The sequence below is a fragment of the Procambarus clarkii genome, chromosome 61, assembly GCF_040958095.1.
Source record: "Procambarus clarkii isolate CNS0578487 chromosome 61, FALCON_Pclarkii_2.0, whole genome shotgun sequence".
Classification (NCBI taxonomy): domain Eukaryota; kingdom Metazoa; phylum Arthropoda; class Malacostraca; order Decapoda; family Cambaridae; genus Procambarus; species Procambarus clarkii.
In genome coordinates, this window is record NC_091210.1 from 18,631,152 (window position 1) to 18,659,095 (window position 27,944).

The 27,944-nt window shown below is 42.5% G+C and overlaps 1 protein-coding gene across 1 annotated transcript; it reads right to left on the reverse strand.

Moving 5' to 3' along the window:
- Positions 1-5,185: 5,185 nt before the first annotated feature.
- On the reverse strand, positions 5,186-27,807 carry LOC138349783 (uncharacterized). Its single transcript, XM_069308032.1, has 10 exons — positions 27,686-27,807; positions 25,395-25,503; positions 24,825-25,246; positions 19,140-19,290; positions 16,159-16,235; positions 14,111-14,244; positions 13,794-13,865; positions 11,158-11,330; positions 7,346-7,475; positions 5,186-6,588 (listed from the first exon to the last, which is right to left on the reverse strand). Exons 1-10 carry the CDS (start codon positions 27,805-27,807, stop codon positions 6,281-6,283), a joined length of 1,698 nt encoding a protein of 565 aa, XP_069164133.1. The 3' UTR covers positions 5,186-6,280.
- Between the last annotated feature and the right edge of the window lie 137 nt (positions 27,808-27,944).

Genomic DNA, 27,944 nt, shown 5'->3' on the forward strand with positions numbered 1-27,944 from the left:
CGTTGCTGACATGGGTACTGCCAGGAGGAAGTCTCCTGCATGGGGTGCACGCACTGCTCTGAGGCGGGCTTTCTCCTTGTCTCATGTTGACGCACTGAGCAAGGCATCAGCTATTTTTTCATCCCACTGATTTCAATTCGGTGAAAGCAGAATCGTGTATTCCTGCTGAATTACTCAGGGGTTCAGGTAGGATATCTCTTACGAGGTCGTGCGATGCATATATATATATATATAATATATATATATATATATATATATATATATATATATATATATATATATATATATATATATATATATGCAAGTATGTTGGCAACCAGCTGGATCAGTTTACGAGAGAGGAGAGCAGCACCAGAATAATTTATGAGAGACTTTGTAAGCTTATTAATGATAGGATTCTGAGCATCTCTCTCTCTCTCTCTCTCTCTCTCTCTCTCTCTCTCTCAAATACTAGTGCCAAAGTCACGTGATTAAAACATAGCGATGAATCCGCGTCAGTTCAATTCAATTTGATGAATGTGTGATAAATGTCCTGGCCATTGATGCCCGGCTGGAACCCGGAAAATATACGAAAATATGCATTTGTTTGGGATTTTTTCTGTGGTTACTATTATTTGCTTTGTGTTTGAATGAAATTGATGTCTTTTTCACTGTGTTTGTGGGCTTTTGTTTTGTGTACAAATATGTTTTCGCCTGAAATCCAGAATATTGATTGGAGCTTGAACGCAAATACACAAAGATACATCAAATACATACAAATACAAACGTGTATATATATATATACATATATATATATATATATATATATATATATATATATATATATATATATATATGTTGTTGAATATGACCGAAAAAGTAAGATTAAAAATTCTAAAACGAATTTTTATACTTCATAATCTTATGAATAAGAAATATTGAAAAAAAATCGTGTTAGAATTATTAATCTTACTTTTTCGGTAATATTCAACAAAATATATATATATATATATAAATATATATATATATATATATATATATATATATATATGTATATATGTATATATATATATATATATATATATATATATATATATATATATATTGAAATGATATGAGAGACTGACAGTACGGTTTTCGCTCTGGAAGATCCTGCGTAACAAATCTAGTTAGTTTCTAATGCAACTGGTATTATGCATCAGTTGTATTATACAGCTGAAGCTATACTACAGCTTGTATTAATGTGCAGCTGAAGAAGGAGAACGACAACAACGTACCGAAATATCAATGAGTTTTATTTCCTGGTTTTGACACGAGAATTGAGGGGGGGGAGGGGGGGAGTGGGACCCCCACAATATATACATAATTTGCCCTATATATAATTACCAGCGCCAGGTTCCATCAAGCATTCATCTTACGAAACCTGTCCATCTTTTCCTCAATCATTGGGAGTTTCTTTACATTTATTAAACAGTTGATCCTCTCCGAAGTACTACGAAGTTATTTTTTACAATAATAACCTTAAATTGTGAAGTTTTTAAGCTCGTAAACGACTTAATTAATACATTCTAAGAAAGATGTATTAATTAGTGTTCTTAGTGTTTCACTAGAACACTAATTAACTTTCTTAGTGTTCTAAGAAAGATTTACAGGTTTCGTTAGTGATTGATGATTCTTGTCTGTGATAATGATACATTTGTTAGTATAGAAGTTGACTTTGTACATGAATATGGGTCATTTTTGTATTTGTGTCACGTGTATACACCCCATGTATGCATACTTCCCATGTATACAACACCTCACTAAAATAAGTCATGTTTCCACGTAAATATATGAATAAATTCTTCTGGGTACTTTGATGTTAAAAATGTGTATTTTTACTTAAATAAAGCTGCGGGTCATCCCCTCACACTTAAATAAAGCTGCGGGTCATCCCATCACACTTAAATAAAGCTGCGGGTCATCCCATCACACTTAAATAAAGCTGCTGGTCATCCCATCACACTTAAATAAAGCTGCGGGTCATCCCCCCACACTTAAATAAAGCTGCTGGTCATCCCATCACACTTAAATAAAGCTGCGGGACATCCCATCACACTTAAATAGAGCTGCGGGACATCCCATCACACTTAAATAAAGCTGCCACACTCCCCATCACTCTCGTGATCACACTTTCACTCTCATCAACTCACTTGTAATCACACTTTCACTCTTATCAACTCACTTGTAATCACACTTTCACTCTTACCAACATAAAGCTATCGCCGTTCCAACTCCCACTTGTAAATAAAACTAACGTATATACGAACACACTTTAATAATGCTGCCACTTCGAACGCACTTTAATAATATTACCACTTCGAACGCACTTTAATAATACTATCATTTCGAACGCACTTTCATGCACGTTTAATAAGCCGAAACATCAACTTTCTCGCTGTATAACGAAACGAAAAAATAGTCTGCCCATTTTTATATATAAAAAAAGATCCATACTTTCCTAGCCGTGGACCACTCGATACCAGCGCAGGTACACCTCCCTTACCCTACACTGTTGTGATGTTCCTACACTGTCTCATAGGCAGTGACCAAGTTAGTATAGCAGTAGGCATCCATCAGTCTCAGGAGACTATGGAGTTGCGCTCTGGTTGTCGGTCTGGAGTGGCCTCACCAGGGCACAGGGTAGGTTGATACTGGGGAGAAGCTGTTACCCATGCAGCAGGTCCCCCCTCTCTCCACGGCGTCGAATGTCTCCAATGGAAAGGCAAACGCCAATACGATTGGTTCCAGCGCCAGTATCATGTGGAGGAAAGTAGCAGTCGGAGCCACTCACATGACCTTAGAGTGATGACCTTTTGGTCCGTTCTTGACCCTTATTAAGTACTGTACACTTATCAAATCCTGGATCCTTGTTAAGTCCAGGATCTTTATCAAGAACTTGATCAAGTTCTTTATCAAGGATCTTTATCAAGTTCTGGACCTTTATCAAGTTCTGGACCTTTATCAAGTTCTGGACCTTTATCAAGTTCTGGACCTTTATCAAGTTCTGGGCCATTATCAAGTTCTGGACCTTTATCAAGTTCTGGACCTTTATCAAGTTCTGGGCCTTTATCCATTTCAGGATCCTTATATGAACTTTCATGGTACAGTGTTTAGCATAACTCAATGAAAAGCCACAGAACCTGTTGACTCTGCAGGCCTGACAAGTCTCAGAATGCTTCACAAGGGATCACCAAGGCTCACATAGACTCAGAAAGCCTTCAACGGGCTCGACATTACGTCTAATTCAAGCCAGATGAGCCTCAGGCAGGCTCATGAAAGCTCACAAGGCTGAGAACGAAATAAAAATTACCAAACTTGCCTACAAATTACATATAAAAAAACTGGGAATGCTCGCATGGCCTCAAGAAGGTTCGAACGATCTAAATAAACCTCATAAGCGTTCGAATTGCTGATGTACACGAGGTCAAACAGTCGCACTGGAGTTCAAAACCTGTTGTATACAGGTTTAGGAATATTCACACGGAGGTCAGAAGTCAAACACGGGGTCAGAGCCACTTATACCTGCTCAGATATGCAGAAACGTGTCTAATTTCCGAAAGGTTTCCCCTAAATGATTTACCACTATTGAGTAGCATAAAAGTAGAAAAGCTATAATCTATCACTTTACTTATAATATATATATATATATATATATATATATATATATATATATATATATATATATATATATATATATATATATATATATATATATATATATATATATATATATATATATATAAATCGTCGTGGATGTAAACACGTATCTCCAACATACGAGGATGTTATTTAGCCAACCAGGCCGCCAGGATGTTCACTATATGACATGAATGAACAAGTGAACAACCATCAGATAACCGACGTAGTGCTTCGAGGAAGGTTGTCAAGGTGTCAAGTCACAGGTCAAGGTGTCAAGACACAGGTCAAGGTGTCAGGTCATAAGGTCATGCCACTACGCTCATGCTCTACAGGGGCATGAACCCATATAATCGTCCCAATCAAATCTTGGTTTAATTTCTGTTACGAAATACAGAACATATACGCAACAGGGCCAATCAGAATGTTTGAGCTGAGGATCAATGTTATTCGATGTGGCGAAGCAATTTTCTGAGTCCCAATCAGGTAAAGTGGTGCTGGTTCCATCATCTATAGAGCAACATAGCAATAATCTATTGACGTCTGTGTTCATCAGCTTCAAGAGATCTCATACAGTAGGTAGCAGAGCTGCTCTAGTGTTTTTTGTAGAATGTATGAACATTTTATAGAATGTTTGAACATGTATGAGTCTGTATGTGTGGTTGTTTGTTGTATCTATGTAGCTATATGTGTGTGTGTGTGTGTGTGTGTGTGTGTGTGTGTGTGTGTGTGTGTACTCGCCTACTTGTACTCACTTATTTGTGCTTGTGGGGGTTGAGATTTGTCCCTTTGGTCCCGCCTTTCAACTGTCAATCAACTGGAGCATAGATTCCTGAGCCTATTGGGCTCTATCATATCTACACTTGAAACTGTGTATGGAGTCAGCCTCCACCACATCACTTCCTAGTGCATTCCATTTACTAACTACTCTAACCATGAAAAAATTATTTCTAATGTCTCTGTGGCTCATTTGGGTACTAAGTTTCCACCTGTGTCCCCTTGTTCGTGTCCCACCCGTGCTGAAGAGTTTGTCTTTGTCCCACCCCTGTCAATTCCCCTGAGAATTTTGTAGGTGGTTATCATGTCTCCCCTTACTCTTCTGTTTTCCAGGGACGTGAGGTTCAGCTCCTTTAACCTTTCCTCGTAGCTCATACCTCTCAGTTCCGGGACAAGTCTGGTGGCATACCGCTGAATCTTCTCTAACTTTGTCTTGTGTTTAACTAGATATGGACTCCAGGAAGGAGCTGCATATTCCAGGATTGGTCTGACATAAGTGGTATACAGGGTATACAGGGTACAGTGGTGTGTGTGTGTGTGTGTGTGTGTGTGTGTGTGTGTGTGTGTGTGTGTGTGTGTGTGTGTGTGTGTGTGTGTGTGTGTGTGTCCGTGCGTGCGTGCGTATACGTATTAATAAACTGATAAACAACCAATGAGGGTACCTCATTTCACTCATAATGTTAGCTAAAGGATACTGCAAGGAATATACTTAAATCATTTAATATCTCTGTAGCCCCAGAGGTTACTCAGGCATTAGGTCAAACATATTATCAACATGTAATGTCTACTACAAACTAGTGTTACTTTATATCAAAACACAATTTTATACACTGCAGTTCTTAAAATTAAAGACTTTAGAATCTATGTTTTTAATAGGAATTAATTACATGAAAAACTTAACTAGGTACTTAATTATTAGGAGTCATGTGATAAAGAATATTATCTATTTCACATAGTAAGTTGTCCTCTTAAGTCATGTGATTATGAATGAATCAGGGACTGCTTGTGCTACAGATCATGTATGTCGTATGTTTTGATCAACATATCTGTGAGATTCGACACAATTAAATAGAAACTTTAGAGTTTTAGAGTTTCTGATGGACGTTCTTCGGCGTGGGAAGCTAACTTCGTAAACTGATGGGTACAATCTCTGGCTTGGTAAGGAGAGGAGTGTCTTCGCGCCTGGTAAACTTCTGGGTATTCTCTCGCTGGTAAACTCAGAGCCGTACGTTCTCCATGCGTTGATACAACGTTGTTGCCTGTATACAGCGGTGTGTATGCGTTGTTTGCTGGGTATAAATATTTACCTGAAGGAAAGGTGGCGATCAAGAAAGAATCGACAAGAAAATACAATCCACGAGGAAATTGAGAAGAGAGAAAGATGAGAGAGACAAAGGAGCTGTGGGAGAAGAAGTGGAGAGAATATATAACAGGAAGAGAGGAGAACAGGTGAAGGGCGTAATAGGAGACACACAACCGGGGAGAAGAGAGAGAGAATCAGAGCGAGGATTAATCTAGCATTTACCCAGCCCGTTACGAAACCTGTGCATCTTTTCCTAATCACAGGCATCCTTGTTTATATTTATTCGACAGTTTATGAGTTCCGAAGCGCTATGAGGTTGTTAATAACAATCATAACCTTGTATTGTGAAGTTTACAAAATCGTAAACTGTTTAATAAATGTCAACAAAGTCGCCAAGAATAAGGAAAGATCTAAAGGTTTCGCAAATGGTTGAATATAAAGGGTAAATGACTCCTGATCCAGTACGATGACTGACCCCCAAAATGACACAGAATATACGGAAAATATGAGGACAAAATATTGAAAAAGGAGAAAATAACTTTATCATGCCAACTCGAATGGCTTATTTGGATGAGGATGGGAAAATAAAGCCAAGTGGAGAACTTGCGAAGATTTGCATCGTTGCAAGAAGCAAGAGTCTGGCCCATGGCTTAAGGGAGAAGCTCTCGGCGTCTCGACACAAGTTCCAGCGGAAGTTTGACTGGAGAACTTGGCTTCAAAGTCAATATCAAGAAAGAGAAGGAATGAAAGAAGAAAAAGAAGAGCGAAGAGAAGAGAGAAAGAAGAGAGAGGGATTGAAGAACCAGACACCCCCCCAAGGCCTCCCTGTTGAATGGCCGCCTCGTGGTCCCCTGTAAACAAGAGAAATTGATTACTTTAGAACTTAACATAGATCTTGTCTCCCATTTTACCTAATTACTTAACATTTTACTTTGGTATTTAGCTTTCTTTTATAATTAGACAATGGACATGTAAGATTGCCGAAAGCGCTCAGTCAATTCTCTATTTTTTCAATCTTTATCATTCGCAGATATTCGTACATGAAAATTTAAAATATTATTGCAGTTTATCTCTTTAATATAAGTCTGTATCTCACTTGTTCTCTCCTGAACATTGAACACTTGTTCACAAGAACTGACTATGAACACGGGGCTCAGAAAATTCGAAATGTTAGAAAGATTACAAGAGTCATGTTCTCAGCTATCATTGCAAGATAATAAACTATATTTACGAAAGAAATTTCATAATTTGGAAACCTATGGTGCATGGTTAGGTTAGGTTAGGTAAGGTTAGGTTAGGTTAGGTTAGGTTAGGTTAGGTAAGGTTAGGTTAGGTTAGGTTAGGTTAGGTTAGGTAAGGTTAGGTTAGGTTAGGTTAGGTAAGGTAAGGTTAGGTTAGGTTAGGTTAGGTTAGGTTAGGTTAGGTTAGGTAAGGTTAGGTTAGGTTAGGATTGAACACTGAATGAGAAATATTTCATGTGATATACATATGATAGCAGGCCAGAGGGATTGGTGGTCATTCAGAGTACATTCATGTACTCTGAATGTTCGGTGGGGTTATTCCCCCTATTGTACATGTACTCTGACAGGTGTAGGGGGTAGTACTCACCCTTCTGTACATGTACTAGGACGGTGGCGGGGTGTGAACCCTGGGGGACACAGGAGTACATGCCAGAGTCACCAGGACCCACTGACGACACCACAAGTCGGGTCGTTGTCTCGCCTCGACCCCGGTCAATCTGTCAACACAAAAATACACTTATCGTATACATGGGAAGTGATTGTGTGTGTGTGTGTGTGTGTGTGTGTGTGTGTGTGTGTGTGTGTGTGTGTGTGTGTGTGTGTGTGTGTGTGTGTGTGTGTGTGTGTGTGTGTCTGCGGAATCGAGCTAATAGCTCTTGGACCCGGCCTTTCTAATCAATTTATTTTTTCCTTAGATATTGTAGAGATAATGACAATATGGTCTTGACCCTAAACACTCTTAATGGCTCTAGAATGGTACATTCGATGATATTCCATTGTTAGGGAGACGAAGGTTTGTTAATCTTGACGAGGTCCCCCCTCTCAGGCCACGTCTTTTTGAGAGTGTCCCAAAATTGACGACAATTTTCTACAAAAATCTCCCGCGTTTCTATGGAGACTGAAATGCTTAAAAATATTCTAAAAGGAAAATAAGCACATTTTACTCTCAGTGAGACTTGCTGCTTCACCCATGATGATATATTTCATATGAGGTTTATATTTGCCTTTTTGAGAACTATTTACAGAACGAGTTTTATGAGTAAGTCTTCTATAAACTTTATTTGGGTCCCTGGGAACAGATTCACGGAGCAGTTACGCAAGCACTTACAAACGTGTACATCTTTCCTCAATCTTTGACGGCTTTGGTTACATTTATTAAACAGTTTACAAGCATGAAAACGTCCCAGTCAACTGTTGTTATTGTTATGAACAGCCTCCTGGTGCTTCGGAGCTCATTAACTGTTTAATAATTGTAAACAAAGTCGCCAAAGATTGAGGAAAGGTGTACAGGTTCGTAAGTATTTGCGTAATCTTCGTTAATTTGGCCCCTGGACTGTAAGTGATTGCTTACGCTTCCAAGGTCTAGAAAATGTCTTTTATTCCCCACAAAATTAGCTTTTACTTTGTCAACCAATTAATTGCAGCTCAGATTTATTTAAATCAGTCCCCCGCATAATTTACTAATTCAGTTTTCTTAATATTACCCCAAACTCGTCTTCAGACTCTGAGCGTTCGAGCAGTAGTCGACCCCAAAGTCACATTCACCTATTCCCAAAATAATCATATTAATCAATTTATATTAATCCAAAAATATGGATTAATATTATCAAATATTAGAATTATGTGTCTAGTTAAGCAAGGTTAACTCAGGTGTTTCCATTCTGTTGAAAATAATTTATATTTAAATTACGTGGGTGAACAGTCCGTCCCTCATCCACAAAGATCAAATGCTCGTTAATCCGTCCGCCAAACCCCTCGTTTATCAATGAGAAAACACTTCACAACGACTCATAACTGATGACGTATGAACTTTTGTCGAGCAAATGCTTCGTTCACCACCTCTGCTCGAATCGCCCCTCTGTAAATGCTTCACCCACGTTCTGCAGATACAAACACGTGCTAATAGAATGCAAACAGCAATAGAACGTAAACACCTAACCAAACTTATGCCTCACAATACACGAAAATTATATAATATAATGAGACATGATACGTTTTTCAATTGATTCATATTGCCGGGGTTGGCTGGAGCAGCTTGAACGAGTCTAACGTGAGATTGGCTCGTTACCTCCGCGGGTCAGATCATTCAGGGGCTAGTTGTACTTACTGGAGGTAGTGCTGTGAAAATTGTGATGAAAAACTCTTAAAACTCTTAATGTAGAAATTACGACAGCCGGTTAAGAGCTGAATGTGTTTGGTGATAGTGAGTTATAGAGACGATTGTGGTTATAGACACGGTCATATTGACCAGACTACACACTAGAAAGTGAAGGGACGACGACGTTTCGGTCCGTCCTGGACCATTCTTAAGTCGATTGCCACCAGGAAACGGTCGTGTTCAGAGTCCCAGCCTACGCTAGACCAATTATCATCTCGTCCTTAAGGTAAGCAACTCCTCGAGCCTCAAGTGGTACCTTCACTTGAGCTGTTTATATGGATTTATACGTCCGTGTTCGAATGGTTATATATTTGTAGTATATGAAGATTTAAATGTATATTTTCTAGTGTGTATTTGAATTATATTAAAGTGTATGATTATCTTTAATTATAGGTAAGATATCACACTTCGAGGGACAGAGAGCCAGCAGTTTCAGGTATGTTTCTATTTCCTTCAGTTTTCGTGGCTGTAGTTCGAAGATCTAGCAAATTTAGAGTTCGCCGTTTCCGATCGTTATGTAATTGCTATTGTGAAGAATTGAGAGCATGTAGGGTGTCTCTCCGGTGTGACGCCTGCCTCTGACTCCCTGTAGTTTAGAAGAAAAAGTAATCCGGGCGTATGGTGCGAGACTTGTGGGTTCACAGGGTTCGAATCCCTTCATTGTTCTCGACTGATTCTCTTATAGATATTTAACGGCAGTGAGGTTTCCTTGTGTGTGTCGGTAGTTTAATCGCCTCGTTATGCTTCATGGTTAAAGTAATTCAAATTGATCCCATTGTTACTGTGTTATGATGTCCAGAAATTGATCGCTGCGTAAGAAAAAGTGTCAAATTTCGAACATCAACGATGTTCGAAATATGCATTTGAAGGGACTGAATATCTATTTTCTCGTGGGATTTATAGGTCAAGCATGTATGTTTATTTTAGACTGGGGAAATATTTACAGGTGTCATTTTCAACATCGTTAAACAACTTTATTTTTTCTGCCAAGGGCTTCTATGTTAATCGTGACATCAATTTTTTTTACCTGTTGTTAATTGATGTTAACGTCATTTGAATGCGTGGAAAAGTCTATATAAAACATTGCTCAAACATCCATACGACATTGACGCACAAACACATGAGATAATTTTCTACAAAATATATTTTAATCCGTCGGAAATTAATTCCAACCACTCAGGAAATCGTTGATGTACAGAACCTGTACTAAGCTAATGAACAACGCTGTACATTAGCACAGCGGTGTACTCTGACTTCATCTCGTTCAGTAAATTCTGATTTTTTTGTTTTTCAAAGCTCACTACTTTTACACCCCGGCCAACCAGTGAATGCCCAACATATTTTTGTAAATACATTTACAAGATCTAGTCATGCAGGGCGCTATAGCATATATTCTCGTGTAAACTCATTGTCAACCATGCTGGTTGCTACACAATTAGTTGTCATGGAAACTATTTTTTTTCCTATTCAATTTTTGGGAGGTTGAGCTCGCCCATCACTATAATCTTGGCTCTCATTTTTATTGCGATATTGCTGACGGTCACTTGTTGGTGTTTTTGTCGTTTGGTGTTTATTGTCTGGTTATAAAAGCGTATAATCTTGGAGACTTGCCGTCACCTTGATGCCGCCCCTGGGGGACTCACCTTCACGCCGCCCCTGGGGGACTCACCTTCACACCGCCCCTGGGGGGACTCACCTTGAGGTTGACGCCGCCCCTGGGGGACTCACCTTCACGCCGCCCCTGGGGGACTCACCTTCACGCCGCCCCTGGGGGACTCACCTTCACGCCGCCTCTGGGGGACTCACCTTCACACCGCCCCTGGGGGGACTCACCTTGAGGTTGACGCCGCCCCTGGGGGACTCACCTTCACGCCGCCCCTGGGGGACTCACCTTCACGCCGCCCCTGGGGGACTCACCTTCACGCCGCCCCTGGGGGACTCACCTTCACGCCGCCCCTGGGGGACTCACCTTCACGCCGCCCCTGGGGGACTCACCTTCACGCCGCCCCTGGGGGACTGACCTTGAGGTTGACGCCGCCCCTGGGGGAGTTGTAGTCGATGAGGCTGGTGTCATGGTACCAGTAGACCAGAGCTGAGGGACCGCGGAGTGAGGTCACGAGACAGGTGAGGGTGAGAGAGGAGCCCTCCTCGATGTACAGCTCCCGTGGCCCCAAGATCTCCACCTTAAGGTTTCCTGAAGCAGCGAGACAGTAGTGAGACGGACGAGGGCGAGGAGGAGGACAGGGACGGGCGAGGAGGACAGGGACGGGCGAGGGGGACAGGGACGGGCGAGGGGGACAGGGTCGGGCGAGAAGGAAGACAGACATGGTAGAAGATAGAGAACAGAGACGGTAAGAGACAGACAGGTGAGGAGGGGTATAAAGCTCCCCGCAAACACAACCTAACCACACCATTGCAGCAACTTTATAATCTTGGCTCAGGTATACATAAACTCATCTCAGCTCAAGTATTCATACATCCATGCTGAATCAGGTATACATTAACCCATTCAACCTAAAATGTACTCCATATCAGATATTCATACACCTATCTGGGCTCGAGTATACATAGTCCGACGATGACTCGGGTATCCATGTGCCCATCTGGCCTCAGGTATGCATATTCCCCCCCTCTATCATCAAGAATACATACAGGTCATCTCCCTCGTCGTTTTAAGAGTATGAATACAAGCATACATGGGGAAAAAAGCACAACCAATTAAAACTTTAATTTGTCATTGCTGTTACCTAATAATTAGTCAGTGTACAGATAAGCGGCTTAACTTGTACTGGGAACGGTAAGCTGGAACCATTGGGGAAGACCCACGCTTTAATTCCTCCGGACTGCGGCAGCCATTATCAGGGCTGTGAATAACTCTTGAGTTACCCCTTCATGTTTATATTCCAGGGGGGACTCTAGTGTTCCTGACGGTGATATTCCAGGGGGGACTCTAGTGTTTCTGACGGTGATATTCCAGGGGGGACTCTAGTGTTTCTGACGGTGATATTCCAGGGGGGACTCTAGTGTTCCTGACGGTGATATTCCAGGGGGGACTCTAGTGTTTCTGACGGTGATATTCCAGGGGGGACTCTAGTGTTCCTGACGGTGATATTCCAGGGGGGACTCTAGTGTTTCTGACGGTGATATTCCAGGGGGGACTCTAGTGTTCCTGACGGTGATATTCCAGGGGGGACTCTACTGTTCCTCACGGTGATATTCCAGGGGGGGACATACTAACCTTCTTAGTATGTTAAGATAAGCATCTTATTGCTTCGTAATTACAATTATTACTTAACCTATACCTATAATAGGTATAGGTTAAGTAACTGAGGTAAGGTAACCTTACTAATACCCTTACTAGTTACCTTACCTAGTTAACCTTACTAGTTACCCTTATAGGTAACTAAGAAGGTTAGGTAAGGTCGGTGTTTTCTATGAAGCTTTTCAAGGTAAACTAGTATGTTTAGTATGTCACATATGCACGTGTTTAATAAGTCAATATTGACTGTAAGAAAGTGCAAGAACGGGTTGGCCTTTGGAGTCTGTGTGCTTGTGGGTGTTATGTGTGTGTGTGTGTGTGTGTGTGTGTGTGTGTGTGTGTGTGTGTGTGTGTGTGTGTGTGTGTGTGTGTGTGTGTGCATGCGCAAATCTACATAAGAACTGCTAACACAAATCTTCCCTGCTTCAAGTTAATACATACAACATTCAAAGAGTCGACAGCCTAAACACACACTCTATACATAATGTATATGTCATGCCTAATACATAGGCATGAACATGTACTCAAATTTAAATCATTCATAATTTGAAAGCCTAATTCCCATCGCACCATCATTGCTTCGATCTCTCAGGATGGAATTTTGTTGGAAACGAATTCTTTTTATAATTGCATTTATTCGACCTCAATTATATCTCATAGAAAATGTAATTCTTTTCTCCGTGTGCCTCCTGTTATTGGTGAGGGGATGAGGTAGGAGATAGAGAGAGACAGGGCAGGATGGAGAGATAATTTAATGAATAATAAACAGAGAAAGTTGGAATAAAGTTCAGAGAGACAATTAGCATTCTGATTTTTTTTACATAAATACAATTATTAAACACAAACGAGACTTTATGGTTATCACATTTCGTTATATCTACTGCAATCGGTCTCGACCACGATATCAAATATTTATAGATAATAAATATTTCTAATTAGACATTGATTACTGATCCAGTTCACTCGTTGGTAATTATTCTTTGATCAGTCTTGGAGGCTTTCTGAAGCACTTGATCCTAGACCATCCTTGATGGTTTCCTGTGACCTGAGGCTTCCTTCACGTGACCCCAGACCATTCTTGATGGCTTCCTGTGACCTAAGGCTTCCTGAACCTGACCCCAGACCACCCTTCAAGGCTTCCTGGCCTGTGTTTCTTGGACAACAGACATCTGGGCTACGAACTTTTCTTTATAACTCAAACATATGAGGCAGAGGGACGGGAACAGGGTGGTGGGGTAGAGGGGAGATGGAGATAGGGAGAGAGGGAGAGTGGATATTGGGACGGGAAGAAGAGGATAGGTGAGGAAAGGAAGGGAGATGACGTGATAGGGAGGAGATGGTGGTGAGGGGGGTGGAGAGTAGATGATTAAGGTACAGTTGTGCATCTACGCTACTCACCATCCTTGGTAGAAGCAGTATTGTTAGCGACGAACACTTTGGTCTTGGTCACTATGCCCGTGGGTCTCGGCTCTATGTACACGTGAAATAAAATAATATTAACACTGGTAGAATACATATATACATATATACATATTTGGGCTTAGTTCCCAATACATGTATTCTAAATAGCAGAAATGATTTAATCGAGTTTTCAATACTTGTTTAAACTTGAGTTTGATTGAATTTTAAATGATCTACTCATGAAGACTCACTGTGGACTCAGTACGACTCACCGTAGACTCGGTAGGACTCACCGTAGACTCAACAGGACTCACCGTGGACTCTGAGAGTGACGTGACGGGAGAGTTTGGGCTCGGTGTTGACCTGACACTCGTAGACGCCCGCGTCCCTCAGCTGTGAGTACCGAACCACCAGCGTCCACTCCGTGCCTCCCTCAGCGTGCACCACCCGGTAGACAGAGATTCCGATAGACAGGTTGACAGTGACAGGGGTACAGCAGAATATATTGACAGTGACAGGGGGTCCAGCAGAATATATTGACAGTGACAGGGGGTCCAGCACAATATATTGACAGTGTCAGGGATCCAGCACAACATTTGCAGCGATCAAAGATAATTATTGATTTGTCTTACTAACAAAAATACAATTTATTACACACACACACACACACACACACACACACACACACACACACACAAAATTTTCTATAAATTCTTCAAAAGTAAGCTGCATGTAAGGATAAAATCCTGAGATTGAGAACGGGGAACAGGATTACTGAGAATGAAAAAGAAATGTGTGAAAGGCTAAATGAACAGCTCCAAAGTGTGTTCATACAAAATGAGGATTTCAGAGAGCCGGATCAAATACCACTTCCAGAACACGCCATAGAATACATAGAAGTATCTTAAGACGAAGTGGAACAATTACTCATGGAGCGAGGAAGAAATAAAGCAGTTGGATCTGATGGAGTTTCACCTTGGGTGCTGCGAGAATGTGCAACTGAGTTGAGCATTCCACTCCCAATTAATATTCCAGACATCCTTGTGCACAGGAATCTTAGCAGATATATGGAAAAAGGCAAACATAGTACCAATTTATAAAAATGTTAGTCGAGGGGAACCTTTATATTATAGACCCGTATCATTAACAAGCGTGGTAGTCAAAACACTAGAAACAATAGTTAAAGCCAAATGGGTTGAACAGCTAGAGAGTAATGACATAATAACAGACAAACTGTGGGGTTTTCAAACAGGAAGATCTTGTGTAACACATCTACTTAGTTTTTATGATAGAGCCACAGAGATACTACAGGAAAGAGGAGATTGGGTTTACTGTGTCTATCTGGACCTAAAAAAAGGGCTTTTTATAGAGTCCCACACAAGACATGGGGGTGACAGGAAGACTTCTGACATAGATGAAAAGTTTTCTGTCAGAGGAGGGCAGTAATCAGAGACAATGTATCTGACTGGAAGAGTGTTACTAGCGGAGTACCACAGGGTTCAGTTCTTGCACCAGTAATGTCTACCCTCTACATAAACCATCTACCAGAAGGAATACACAATTATATGAACATGTTTGCGGATGATGCTAAGATACTGGGGAATACAGGAGACGCAGACGATTGTAATGCCCTTCAAATTGATTTAGATAAAAGAAGTGCTTGAAGCGACACGTGGCAAATGAAATTCAATGTGAATAAATGTCATGTTATAGAATTTGGAGTCTTAGAATATAGACCACAAACAACTTGCAAATTACGTGGAAAGGAATTACAGAACTCTAATAAAGAAGGAGACCTTGAGGGGTGGTTTTGGGTAGTAAGGTGTCGCCAGAGGAACACTTAAAGAACATTGTGAGAGGAGCGTATGTGTCGCTTTCCAACTTCAGACTTGCTTTTAATTATATGGTACTGGTACCAGTAAGACCAGGTACCTGGGAGCCCCCACTACCAGTAAGACCAGGTACCTGGGAGCCCCCACTACTAGTAACACCCAGTACCTGGGAGCCCCCACTACCAGTAAGACCGGGTACCTGGGAGCCCCCACTACCAGTAAGACCGGGTACCTGGGAGCCCCCACTACCAGTAAGACCGGGTACCTGGGAGCCCCCACTACCAGTAAGACCGGGTACCTGGGAGCCCCCACTACCAGTAAGACCGGGTACCTGGGAGCCCCCACTACCAGTAAGACCGGGTACCTGGGAGCCTCCACTACCAGTAAGACCGGGTACCTGGGAGCCCCCACTACCAGTAAGACCGGGTACCTGGGAGCCTCCACTACCAGTAAGACCGGGTACCTGGGAGCCCCCACTACCAGTAAGACCGGGTACCTGGGAGCCTCCACTACCAGTAAGACTAGGTACCTGGAAGCGCTGGTCAGCGGAGTAGGTGTGAAATCCTGCCGTCAGAATGTGTAGGTCCCTCTGCCGGAGCCACGTCACCTGGGGAGGGTAAAAGTACTCATCAATATTCATCATATACTCATCACCCTCATCAACCTCGTGTCACTAGCAGGCTCGATAAATAACACCTTCCATACTTCCTCATGACTCGTGCCTCTTACCTCCGGATCCGGTCAGGTGGTGCTTCTCTGGACTTTTGTACAGCTTCTAAACCATGAATATATATTTAATGTAACAACGTGCACAAGTGCTTCTACGTCTAATAGTTTTGTTGACCAGACCACCAACCAGGAAACCTGGTTAGAGACCGGGCCGCGGGGGAAGATAATCCCAGGAACCACCTCAGGGTTATTATTTGGGATAAAGATGATGTTTGTCTTTGAATGGATTGATATAACGTATCTCGCTGTGTGTGTGTGTGTGTGTGTGTGTGTGTGTGTGTGTGTGTGTGTGTTTGTGTGTGTGTGTGTGTGTGTGTGTGTGTGTGTGTGTGTGTGTGTGTGTGTGTGTGTGTGTGTGTGTGTGTGTGTGTGTGTTGTGAATTCACCTGGGAACCCCGGTCCCCAGGATTACGAGTCTTGAGGGCTGTCCACTCAGCCACCAGGCGCCCCTGGTGTATGTGGCTGCGTATGTTACTCATTACCCACCTCACCTCCGCCTCCTGCACTCATTATTCACCCTACTCATTACTCACCTTTCGTCCAATTATTACTTCTACTGTTTATTTCACTCATTGTCTTATTCTCAGCTCCGTCAGTCATTATCTTCCCTTCATCTACTCATTATCCTCCCTATCATTCCCTTGCTAGAATAATTCCAGTCATTATCATCCCCCTCACCGCCACCCCCAGCCATTCTTCCATATCTCAGCTCCCAGCGGCCAATCCCAGCTAATCTCAGCGCTGGGAAGGCATCCCAGCGACAATCTCGCGCGTTGCAGCATCTCAGCGGCTCATCTCCCGTGTTGCGTCATCTCCCAGCCCACCCCCGCTACCCAAGGCCTTCGGTGCGCAATAAAGAGGTTTAATAGCGGTATGCGTAAAACCCGAATGATTTTGGTGCATTATACAGGACCGAGTATGTGTGGTATACATGTATACATGTATAAGTATACGTATGGAAGGATTGCAAGATGTTCTAGGATCCTAAAAGGGGGGTTGAAATTATGTTTTAATTAACATGGAATATATCTATATATGATATACGCTCTTATTACATATACTATTTGCTTATATGAATGAAGTTCCCTTATACGCGTTCAATCAATATGACTATTGTTGTTAGCGTTTTTACTGGTAGGATTTATATTATATTATCTACACTATTTACCATTAGGATATGTTATAACCCAAGCTTAGGTTTTCATGTCGTAAATAGGGAGGAACATGGGTAAATAGGGGAAGGAACATGGGTAAATAGGGGAGAAACATGGATAAATAGGGGAGGAACATGGGTAAATAGGGGAGGAACATGGGTAAATACGGGAGGAACATGGGTAAATAGGGGAAGGAACATGGGTAAATAGGGGAGAAACATGGGTAAATAGGGGAGAAACATGGGTAAATAGGGGAGGAACATGGGTAAATACGGGAGGAACATGGGTAAATAGGGGAAGGAACATGGGTAAATAGGGGAGGAACATGGGTAAATAGGGGAGGAATGTGAAATTGGGTTTCAGCTTGAAACCCAATTTCAATAAATGTTTGATAATACATTCTAGAATTGTTTTTATTTTAATAAACTAGCCTTGTAAAATTGGTGAATTTTATGCACAGGTTGCGTCTTAAGTGGGAGTGCGTCTTAAGTGAGGGAGCGTCTTAAGTGAGGGTGCGTCTTAAGTGAGGGTGCGTCTTAAGAGTGTGACGATAATCTCCTTCAAGAGATTGAGCCTGCTCTTCCCTCCAAAATACGTCGATATATACATCTATATAAAACTAATATGGAAGAAATATCCAACAACTACACCAGCAAGGTTTGCCAGAGCGCAAAACGTATGCAGCCAGGAACACCTGCTCCACCTCGAACCGCCAAACTACCTGTCTGTCGCTTGCTCATCGCTGATTGGCTGCGTGTCCAGTTGCACCTGCCCTCCACCCCCCCACACTACTTCATGTCTGGGGCCACACGACCTACTGCTCTCAGAATATCCAGTGCTTTCATCAGGTTAACACGTCTCATTGGTAGACTAAGCTGTGGCTTACGTGTACTAAGAGAGGTGATAGCTTAAAGCCAATATTCCTGCACCAATATTTACACTTGTTATTACTCACTTGTCTTAACGTAACTTTTCATTTTGTCATTTGATTATTCTTATTATTTTGATTGATTGATTTTATTATACGAATTTGTATGTCCATTTTATTCATGTTTTGCTTTTTCTAACGTAATTAAAATCGCATTGTTAAATTTACTTGTGTTTTGTGTGTCTTCTCATTACCTTACCACAGACGAAGTTCCAGATTTTCTATTTTTTTGTTTCTATGTGACGAGGCCATACCCCTAGCTTTTGAACAGCCGAACACCAACGCGTTACCGTCACAAGAGCAATAGAAAGACGTCGATTTTTATTGTGAGTTGTGTTATAACAAGAACTGAATGGTTAAAGCTACACCTATGGTAATGTTTAAGATGTTTGGTCCACCGGTAATGTTTAAGATGTGTGTTTGGTCCACCGGTAATGTTTAAGATGTGTGTTTGGTCCACCGGTAATGTTTAAGATGTTTGGTCCACTGTGGCATCTCCTATATGAACAGAACGCCTCGCTTGATGTTATTTGAGGTTTATGTTAATGTCTAGACCACCGAGACAGTCAACTAGACATTATTCGACCTAACCCAGCTTAACGTAGCTTAGCCTAGGCTAACATAACCCAGCTTAATGAGTACATAAAGATACAGAGATACATTGTCGTCGTGGATATTATAGCGAAACAGAGATACTCACAGACTTGTCGTTGAGATGAAGGACGACACAAGGAAGTTTAGCTGTCTCCCCTTCCTGTACCGTTACCGTCGACTCTGCTGGACCGAACTCAGGCTTCTGTCCACCACTGTCATCCGTCACCCCAACACCTGAAACATCGAAACCTGTCCATCTTGCCTTTGCAATAATTGATGTCTTGTGATTCTCTCACACCCATAGATAGCCAAATATGGAGCAAGTAATATGGTGTAAAAAAGAGAGAGAGAGAGGACGGGAAGTGAGACAAATAGAGTTTAACTAGAAGAGACAAACCCCCATTTTTTTTCTTTTGTATTTAAACAAGACTTTCTACTCCAAGAGCAGGATGGGGGATTAATCACGTGTGTCCCAAATAATATAATCATGGGTGAATATAAAAATAGTTGGGATATGAGGACAAGGAGCTGGGATATGAGGACAAGGAACTGGGGTATGAGGACAAGGAGCTGGGATATGAGGACAAGGAACTGGGGTATGAGGACAAGGAGCTGGGATATGAGGACAAGGAACTGGGGTATGAGGACAAGGAGCTGGGATATGAGGACAAAATGCAGTATTAACTGTATATCTAAACAATTACACTATATTTTGTCTAGGCCGGTGAAAATAGGTAAATGTCCTATTTACATTTAAATTTACCCCAGGTCGAACCCCATAAGTGAACCCCAGATGGAAAAAAGTAATAAGGGGAGCAAAAAATTGTTTGGCAGCTGGAAATGTAACATTGTAAACATTAGCAATTTTTAAGGAATAAGCTGTGTTTAACATGGGCAGGGGGGAGGGGGTAGAGATGTAACAAAGCCACCCGTTATAGTACGGATGGCTTCGTTAGTGTAGGGGTGGCTTTGTTAGTCAAGGTAGGGGGTGACTTGTTAGGGTAGTGGTGGCTTTGTTAGGGTAGCGGTGGCTTTGTTAGGGAAGGGGTGGTGGTGTTAGGGTAAGAGTATCTTTGTTAGTCAAGGTAGGGGTGGTTTTGTTAGGGTATGGGTGGTGTTGTTAGGGTAAGGGTGGCTTTGTTAGTCAAGGTAGGGGTGGCTTTGTTAGGGAAGGGGTGGTGTTGTTAGGGTAAGGGTGGCTTTGTTAGTCAAGGTAGGGGTGGCTTTGTTAGGGAAGGGGTGGTGTTGTTAGGGTAAGGGTGGCTTTGTTAGTCAAGGTAGGGGTGGCTTTGTTAGGGAAGGGGTGGTGTTGTTAGGGTAAGGGTGGCTTTGTTAGTCAAGGTAGGGGTGGCTTTTTATCCATGGAAGGGGTGGCATTGCAGCCATGGTAGAGGTGTTTTTTTTCTTAGACATGACAGTCGTAGCTTTTATATAGCAAGTTACAGGCCCATGCAGGGGCCTGGTAGCCTGGTGGATAGCGCGCAGGACTCGTAATTCTGTGGCGCGGGTTCGATTCCCGCACGAGGCAGAAACAAATGGGCAAAGTTTCTTTCACCCTGAATGCCCCTGTTACCTAGCAGTTAATAGGTACCTGGGTGTTAGTCAGCTGTCACGGGCTGCTTCCCGGGGGTGGAGGCCTGGTCGAGGACCGGGCCGCGGGGACACTAAAGCCCCGAAATCATCTCAAGATAACCTCAAGATAACCCATCACTGGAGACAATACAATACACAGACAAGACACTACATTGTACAGTGATTATGAAAAATAGATTTTTAACACAGCAAGGATTAAATTATTTGAGAGAGAACGCTCACAGAACATACTTGTGTTAAACCATGATAAACCGAGGAATTACATCAGTGGATAGGGCAAACGCAGGCATGAAAGACATATCCTTTGAAATGGCTAGAATGAAAAAAAATATATATTAGAGCTTTGATCCTAACTAGGTTGTTTATTTTTAAACCATCTTATGTCTGAACAAGCAATATCTACCCTGACGTTCAAAATATTTAATCAAAGTTATAATGAATTCACGGTATTACCTGACTGTTCTATATGCTAATTACGCAAGGATACAACATGTTGTAATTGTGCAATGAATTTGTTGGTTTATAATTTAAAAGCCATTCTTGCATGTTATATTTGGATAAGGAAATGCTTTCATTCCATTGATTGTTTGAGGACAGATGAGGTCTTACCGTCAACAGGTGATTCATATATAGATTGTTATTGCAACCCATTTACAATCACCATAATGTAGAACAATGCAACATATATTTATTTTATATATTTGGAAAACTAAGTGTTGGGTATGCTTCAGTTATATGTCGTAGTGTGTGTATACTTTCTACAGTTAATTGTGGTAGAGTATACCTTCTACAGTTAATTGTGGTAGTGTGAGTATACTTTCTACAGTTAATTGTGGTAGAGTATACCTTATACAGTTAATTGTGGTAGTGTGAGTATACTTTCTACAGTTAATTGTGGTAGAGTATACCTTATACAGTTAATTGTGGTAGTGTGAGTATACTTTCTACAGTTAATTGTGGTAGAGTATACCTTCTACAGTTAATTGTGGTAGTGTGAGTATACTTTCTACAGTTAATTGTGGTAGAGTATACCTTCTACAGTTAATTGTGGTAGTGTGAGTATACTTTCTACAGTTAATTGTGGTAGTCCGAGTATACTTGAAATTTAGTTAATGCAATTTTTGTGTTTTTGATCATAAATTTTCGACATGTCGGAATTATTTAAGTAACTCAGTGTTTTGATGTTTTGAACTTGACCAATTTAGAAAAACAAGTTCTATAACTGTGTTTTATTCTGCATGAGTCGGACGCCAAAACTGTTTAGTTTTTTTTCTCTCTCGCTCGTGAGGTGAGGAGGACAAGGAGCCGCAATATGAGGACAAGTAGCTGGGTTATGAGGACAAGGAGCTGGGATATGAGGACAAGGAGCTGGGTTATGAGGACAAGGAGCTGGGTTATGAGGACAAGGAGCTGGGTTATGAGGACAAGGAGCTGGGATATGAGGACAAGGAGTTAGGATATGAGGACAAGTAGCTGGTATATGAGGACAAGGAGCTGGGTTATGAGGACAAGGAGCTGGTATATGAAGACAAGGAGCTGGGATATGAGGACAAGGAGCTGGGTTATGAGGACAAGGAGCTGGGTTATGAGGACAAGGAGCTGGGTTATGAGGACAAGGAGCTGGGATATGAGGACAAGGAGCTGGGATATGAGGACAAGGAGCTGGGATATGAGGACAAGGAGCTGGGATATGAGGACAAGGAGCTGGGATATGAGGACAAGGAGCTGGTATATGAGGACAAGTAGCTGGGATATGAGGACAAGTAGCTGGGATATGAGGACAAGGAGCTGGGTTATAAGGACAAGGAGCTGGGATATGAGGACAAGGAGCTGGGATATGAGGACAAGGAGCTGGGATATGAGGACAAGGAGCTGGGTTATGAGGACAAGGAGCTGGTATATGAAGACAAGGAGCTGGGATATGAGGACAAGGAGCTGGGTTATGAGGACAAGGAGCTGGGTTATGAGGACAAGGAGCTGGGATATGAGGACAAGGAGCTGGGATATGAGGACAAGGAGCTGGGATATGAGGACAAGGAGCTGGGATATGAGGACAAGGAGCTGGGATATGAGGACAAGGAGCTGGGATATGAGGACAAGGAGCTGGTATATGAGGACAAGGAGCTGGGATATGAGGACAAGTAGCTGGGATATGAGGACAAGTAGCTGGTATATGAGGACAAGGAGCTGGGATATGAGGACAAGTAGCTGGGATATGAGGACAAGTAGCTGGGATATGAGGACAAGGAGCTGGGATATGAGGACAAGGAGCTGGGATATGAGGACAAGGAGCTGGGATATGAGGACAAGGAGCTGGTATATGAGGACAAGGAACTGGGATATGGGGACAAGGAGCTGGTATATGAGGACAAGGAGCTGGTATATGAGGATAAGGAGCTGGAATATGAGTACAAGGAGCTGGGGTATGAGGACCAGGTGAAGCAGCGATCCCCAGTACTTGAACCAACAAATTATCAATAGACCTTTGAGAATATTCACAACCTACCCGTCTCAATGAGCACTTTGTGAGCAGGTAAACGTTAAACTCACCTCAGCAATTAGCTGTTAAGCGACCCCGCCGCTGAAAGGCAAATTTATTAGCGAACTTTGCTACAACAAGTTAGCAACGAACGAGCAATTAGCAGACGAGAGACCACTATGAATGCCTCCACCAAACATTTTAACAGTTGAAGTATTTGTTATCGTGGTCAAGTCCTTAAGTGGTTCGACATAATTGGTGATTCGCTGAGATGGCAGTCATTTGAGTTTTCTTAATAAGCAGCTCACGGCGTATCCACGAGGAATGGATCAATCAGCCTCTGGGATCAACCAGGATGAAAGCGATTAATGATTTCGCTGGAGTTTAGACAGGGGGGAAATGTACATTGAGGGACATATACACAGAGGCAATGCTCACTGAGGCGTAGTGTACACAGAGGGGCAATGCGTAGTGTACACACACACAGAGGAAGTATACACACACACACACACACACACACACACACACACACACACACACACACACACACACACACACACACACACACACAGGCCCGTCCACAAACTACGAGACCACACCAAAACAATAAAGCCACGAGCCAGACACCAACTGACCCACCGTAGGGGAAATTGGTCTAAACACAGGAAAGGGAATTACCCTGCTGAAGGCTGGGGGAGGGGTAAGGGGGTGGTAATACTTCCCCTAAGTGGGGTATTACTTCCCTAAGCGAAGGTAAATCTGGTTATCAAGTCATGGAGAAACAACAGGGAGAAAGTGGGACCCAGTGGAGAGAGAGGGAGAGAGATAGTGGTGAGGGACAAAGTGAGGGAGAAAGAGAGATAGTAGGAGAGACAAAGTGAGGGAGATAGTTGAGAGACAAAGTGAGGAAGAGAGAGTGGAGAGACAAAGTGAGAGAGAGAGATAGTGGAGAGAGAGAGAGAGAGAGAGAGAGAGAGAGAGAGAGAGAGAGAGAGATAGTGGAGAGACAAAGAGAGAGAGAGAGAGAGAGAGAGAGAGAGAGAGAGAGATAGTGGAGAGACAAAGAGAGAGAGAGAGAGAGAGAGAGAGAGAGAGAGAGAGAGAGAGAGAGAGAGAGAGAGAGAGAGAGAGGAATGACAGAGTGAGAGAGAGAGATAGTGGAGAGAAAGGGAGATACCAACACAGAGCTACAAACCAAGGAACAATTCCCCCTGCTTTTCTCACGAATTACATAATTATGAGAAGGACATCTTGAAAATCACGGAAGAAAATTGCATTTTATACAAGACAAGCTTTAGTTAATTCTCCACAGACCAACGGTTGAATTTGTAAATTAAATCCAACAATTTATATATGTGTTTAGTCTCTGTGTAAACTAATATATTACTTCTTGTCACCTATTTACATGCATTTTCATAATTTTTTTAATGAAAGGGATACAGGCACATTCTCTTACTATGTAAATTATTAAGACATACGGCTAGACAAGAATAGGTATATAGCACTATGATAAGGTATAAATACGGGATATTAGCTGGGATATGAGGACGGGATAGGTGGGATAGGATGGGATAGAGGCAGGGATATGAGGACGGGACTGGAGCTGGGATATAAGAATAAGTTTTGACACCTGGAACACCATATAATTATATATATATATATATATATATATATATATATATATATATATGTGTGTGTGTGTGTGTGTGAAGGACTTACCCAGAAAGCAGCAGAAGAGGAGACACAATAGATGGCCTCGGTGCCAGGGGGCGATGGCTGAGCTTAACCTCATGTTGTGGTGGCGTTGATGGCTGTGGCGGCGTTGGTTCCTGTGGTGGCGTTGATGGCTGTGGCGGCGTTGGTTCCTGTGGTGGCGTTGGTTCCTGTGGTGGCGTTGGTTCCTGTGGTGGCGTTGGTTCCTGTGGCGGCGTTGGTTCCTGTGGTGGCGTTGGTTCCTGTGGTGGCGTTGATGGCTGTGGCGGCGTTGGTTCCTGTGGCGGCGTTGGTGGCTGTGGTGGCGTTGATAGCTTCCTGCAAGAGTTCCCAGCGACCTTAAGAGCTGATGACACCCTGTGAAGCCAGGGATGGCACTCTATGTTGATCTCCTGGTACTTGGGATGCTCTGCTGTGTTGATCTCCCTCTGGTGCACGGGATAATCCCTGGTGTTGATTCCACGATCTCGTTTTAGATGCTTCTCTGAGTACGAGACTCCCTCTGGTGCGCAGGATGCTTCCCAGAGTTAATGACTCCCTCTGGTGCCTGGGATAAACTGTCAAGTCCTTTCTTACCTTATGTAGCAATATATCAAAGGACTTCTTCTCCAATTGCCTCGTCGCCTCGGGCACTTGTTTCTCTCTGGTGTGACGAAGTTTGTAGATTTCTTGAGGCTTTTGACGACTAAATTTCAAAAATGTATTTCATTTCAATATTTGAAGCCTCTTGGGTCTCCTGTGCACTATAATGTATCTCTCACCATTGTGTACTCTGCCGAGGAAACACCAACTATTGTCTATATATCTTTAAGACAGAATGTATGTCTGGGTGTGTGTGTCTGTGTGTATGTTTGTCTGTGTGTCCAGGGTTTGAGGATAGCCTCACCAAATTTTGCAGGGTGACTGGTGGGTGGTGGGGGATTGTCATAGGAAGGTTTGGATTAGGGTCAGATGTTGTGTGAGTGCGTGTGTGTGTGTTTTTGAAAAATTTAAATTCCAATTTCGCTAAATATCTGACTCCATCGTCACTAGGATTTATACAAGATATTACTTTCTACATGGATAAGATGGTTACAATGGTTATACACTTATACACACACACACACACACACACACACACACACACACACACACACACACACACACACACACACACATTGAGCCTCGCGGTCAAGTGGGCAGCGTTCTGAGTTCGTAATTCTAAATGCCCGAGTTCGATTCCCGACCGAAGGAGAAAGAAATTGGTAGTTTCTTTCACCTGATTCCCCTGTTCACGTAGCAGTAAATAGGTTCCCGAAAGTTATCTGCTATTATCCTCGGGATGTGTGAGTACTCGCCTATTAGAACTCACCTCTTTGTGACTGCAGGATCGAGCAATGGCTCTTGGACCCCGCCTTTCTAGTCTTCGGTTGTTTCAAGCAATGACTCCAGTCCTACTTCCCTATCATACCTAGTTTTAAAGCTATGAATAGTGTTTGCTTCCACAATGTGCTCCTTAAGTTCATTTCCCACTACTCTCACGCTAAGAGAAAACTTTCTAACATCTCTGTGACTCATCTGAGTTTCCAGCTTCCACCCATGTCCCATGGGAGCCGGTCGGCCGAGCGGACAGCAAGCTGGACTTGTGATCCTGTGGTCCTGGGTTCGATCCCGAGCGCCGGCGAGAAACAATGGGCAGAGTTTCTTTCACCCTATGTCCCTGTTGCCTAGCAGTAAAATAGGTACCTGGGTGTTAGTCAGCTGTCACGGGCAGCTTCCTGGGGGTGGAGGCCTGGTCGAGGACCGGGCCGCGAGGACACTAAAGCCCCGAAATCATCTCAAGATAACCTCAAGATAACCGCCCCTTGTTCTGTTGGTGTTCAGTGTGAACATTTCGTCTATTTACACTGTCATTCCCCCTGAGTGTTTTGTTTGCTATCATATATCCCCGTTGTGCGATAAACACCATCAATACATTAGATATAACAAACACAATCACTGCGAAGGGTGTCGACGAAATACATGCAGACTTTGTTATGCAAGCCCCTTGGGAATCTCCGCCAGCAGACTTTAAGATTATGGTTCTTGAAGGAAAAAAAAGCAGACAAATCCTCATCTGCTACGTAACATTGCACAGATGCATATAGAAGCAAACTTGGCATCTGACAGCTTCCTTACTTCACAGATGGATCAGTAGACCAGCAGGGACAAGAAACCGGAGCTGCAGTTAAAGCAGGAAACTCTGTAAATAGTTGGAGACTCTCAAATGGGTGTTCGACTTTACAAACAGAGATGCTAGCCATTCAAAAGGCTTTGGAACATGTTCTTGTTGAACACAGACAACATGTTATCATACATACAGATTCGAGAACTGCCATTGAAACCTTGCAACAAGTACACCTATGTGATAACATCCCTTTAATCACAAATATCATATCTCTAATGCAAACACTCAAACGTTAAGGCCGACGAGTGCTTATCAACTGGGTGCCAAGTCATGTGGGAATAATAGGAAATGACATTGCAGACGAAGCTGCAAAACTTGCAACTAAGAGAAGAAATGTAGACATTTACATACCACAGAGTCTATCACAGATTAAGAAATGCAAAAGATGTACAGTGACCACAACACTCAAATGAATGAGTGTTGATGTTTCTGAATGACGATCTTACTTTTTCTAGCGTAGAGTACGCTGCTGTCGTTATCCAATTTATATGTGCCTCAGGAGTTAGATTTGGTATTACGTCCACTCCCAGGTCTCTTTCTCGAATCGTCACAGGAAGGCAGTTTCCCTTCATTGTGTACTGACCCTTTGGTTTCCTGTCACCTAGTCCCATTTCCTTAACTACATTTACTCGTGTTGAACTCCAGTAACCATTTCTCTGACCATCTCTGCAGCTTGGTAAAGTCCTCTTGGCGTATCCTACAATCTTCATCTGTCACAACTCTTCTCATTAATTTCGCGTTATCCGCGAACTTCGACATATAGGACTCAACTCCTGTAGACATGTCGTTCACGTATATTTGAAATATAAATGGTCCCAGCACCGATCCTTGAGGTACTCCACTCGTTACTGTTTGCCAGTCCGACTTCTCGCCCCCTGACTGTTACTCTCTGGCTTCTGCCTGTTAAGTAATTCTTTACC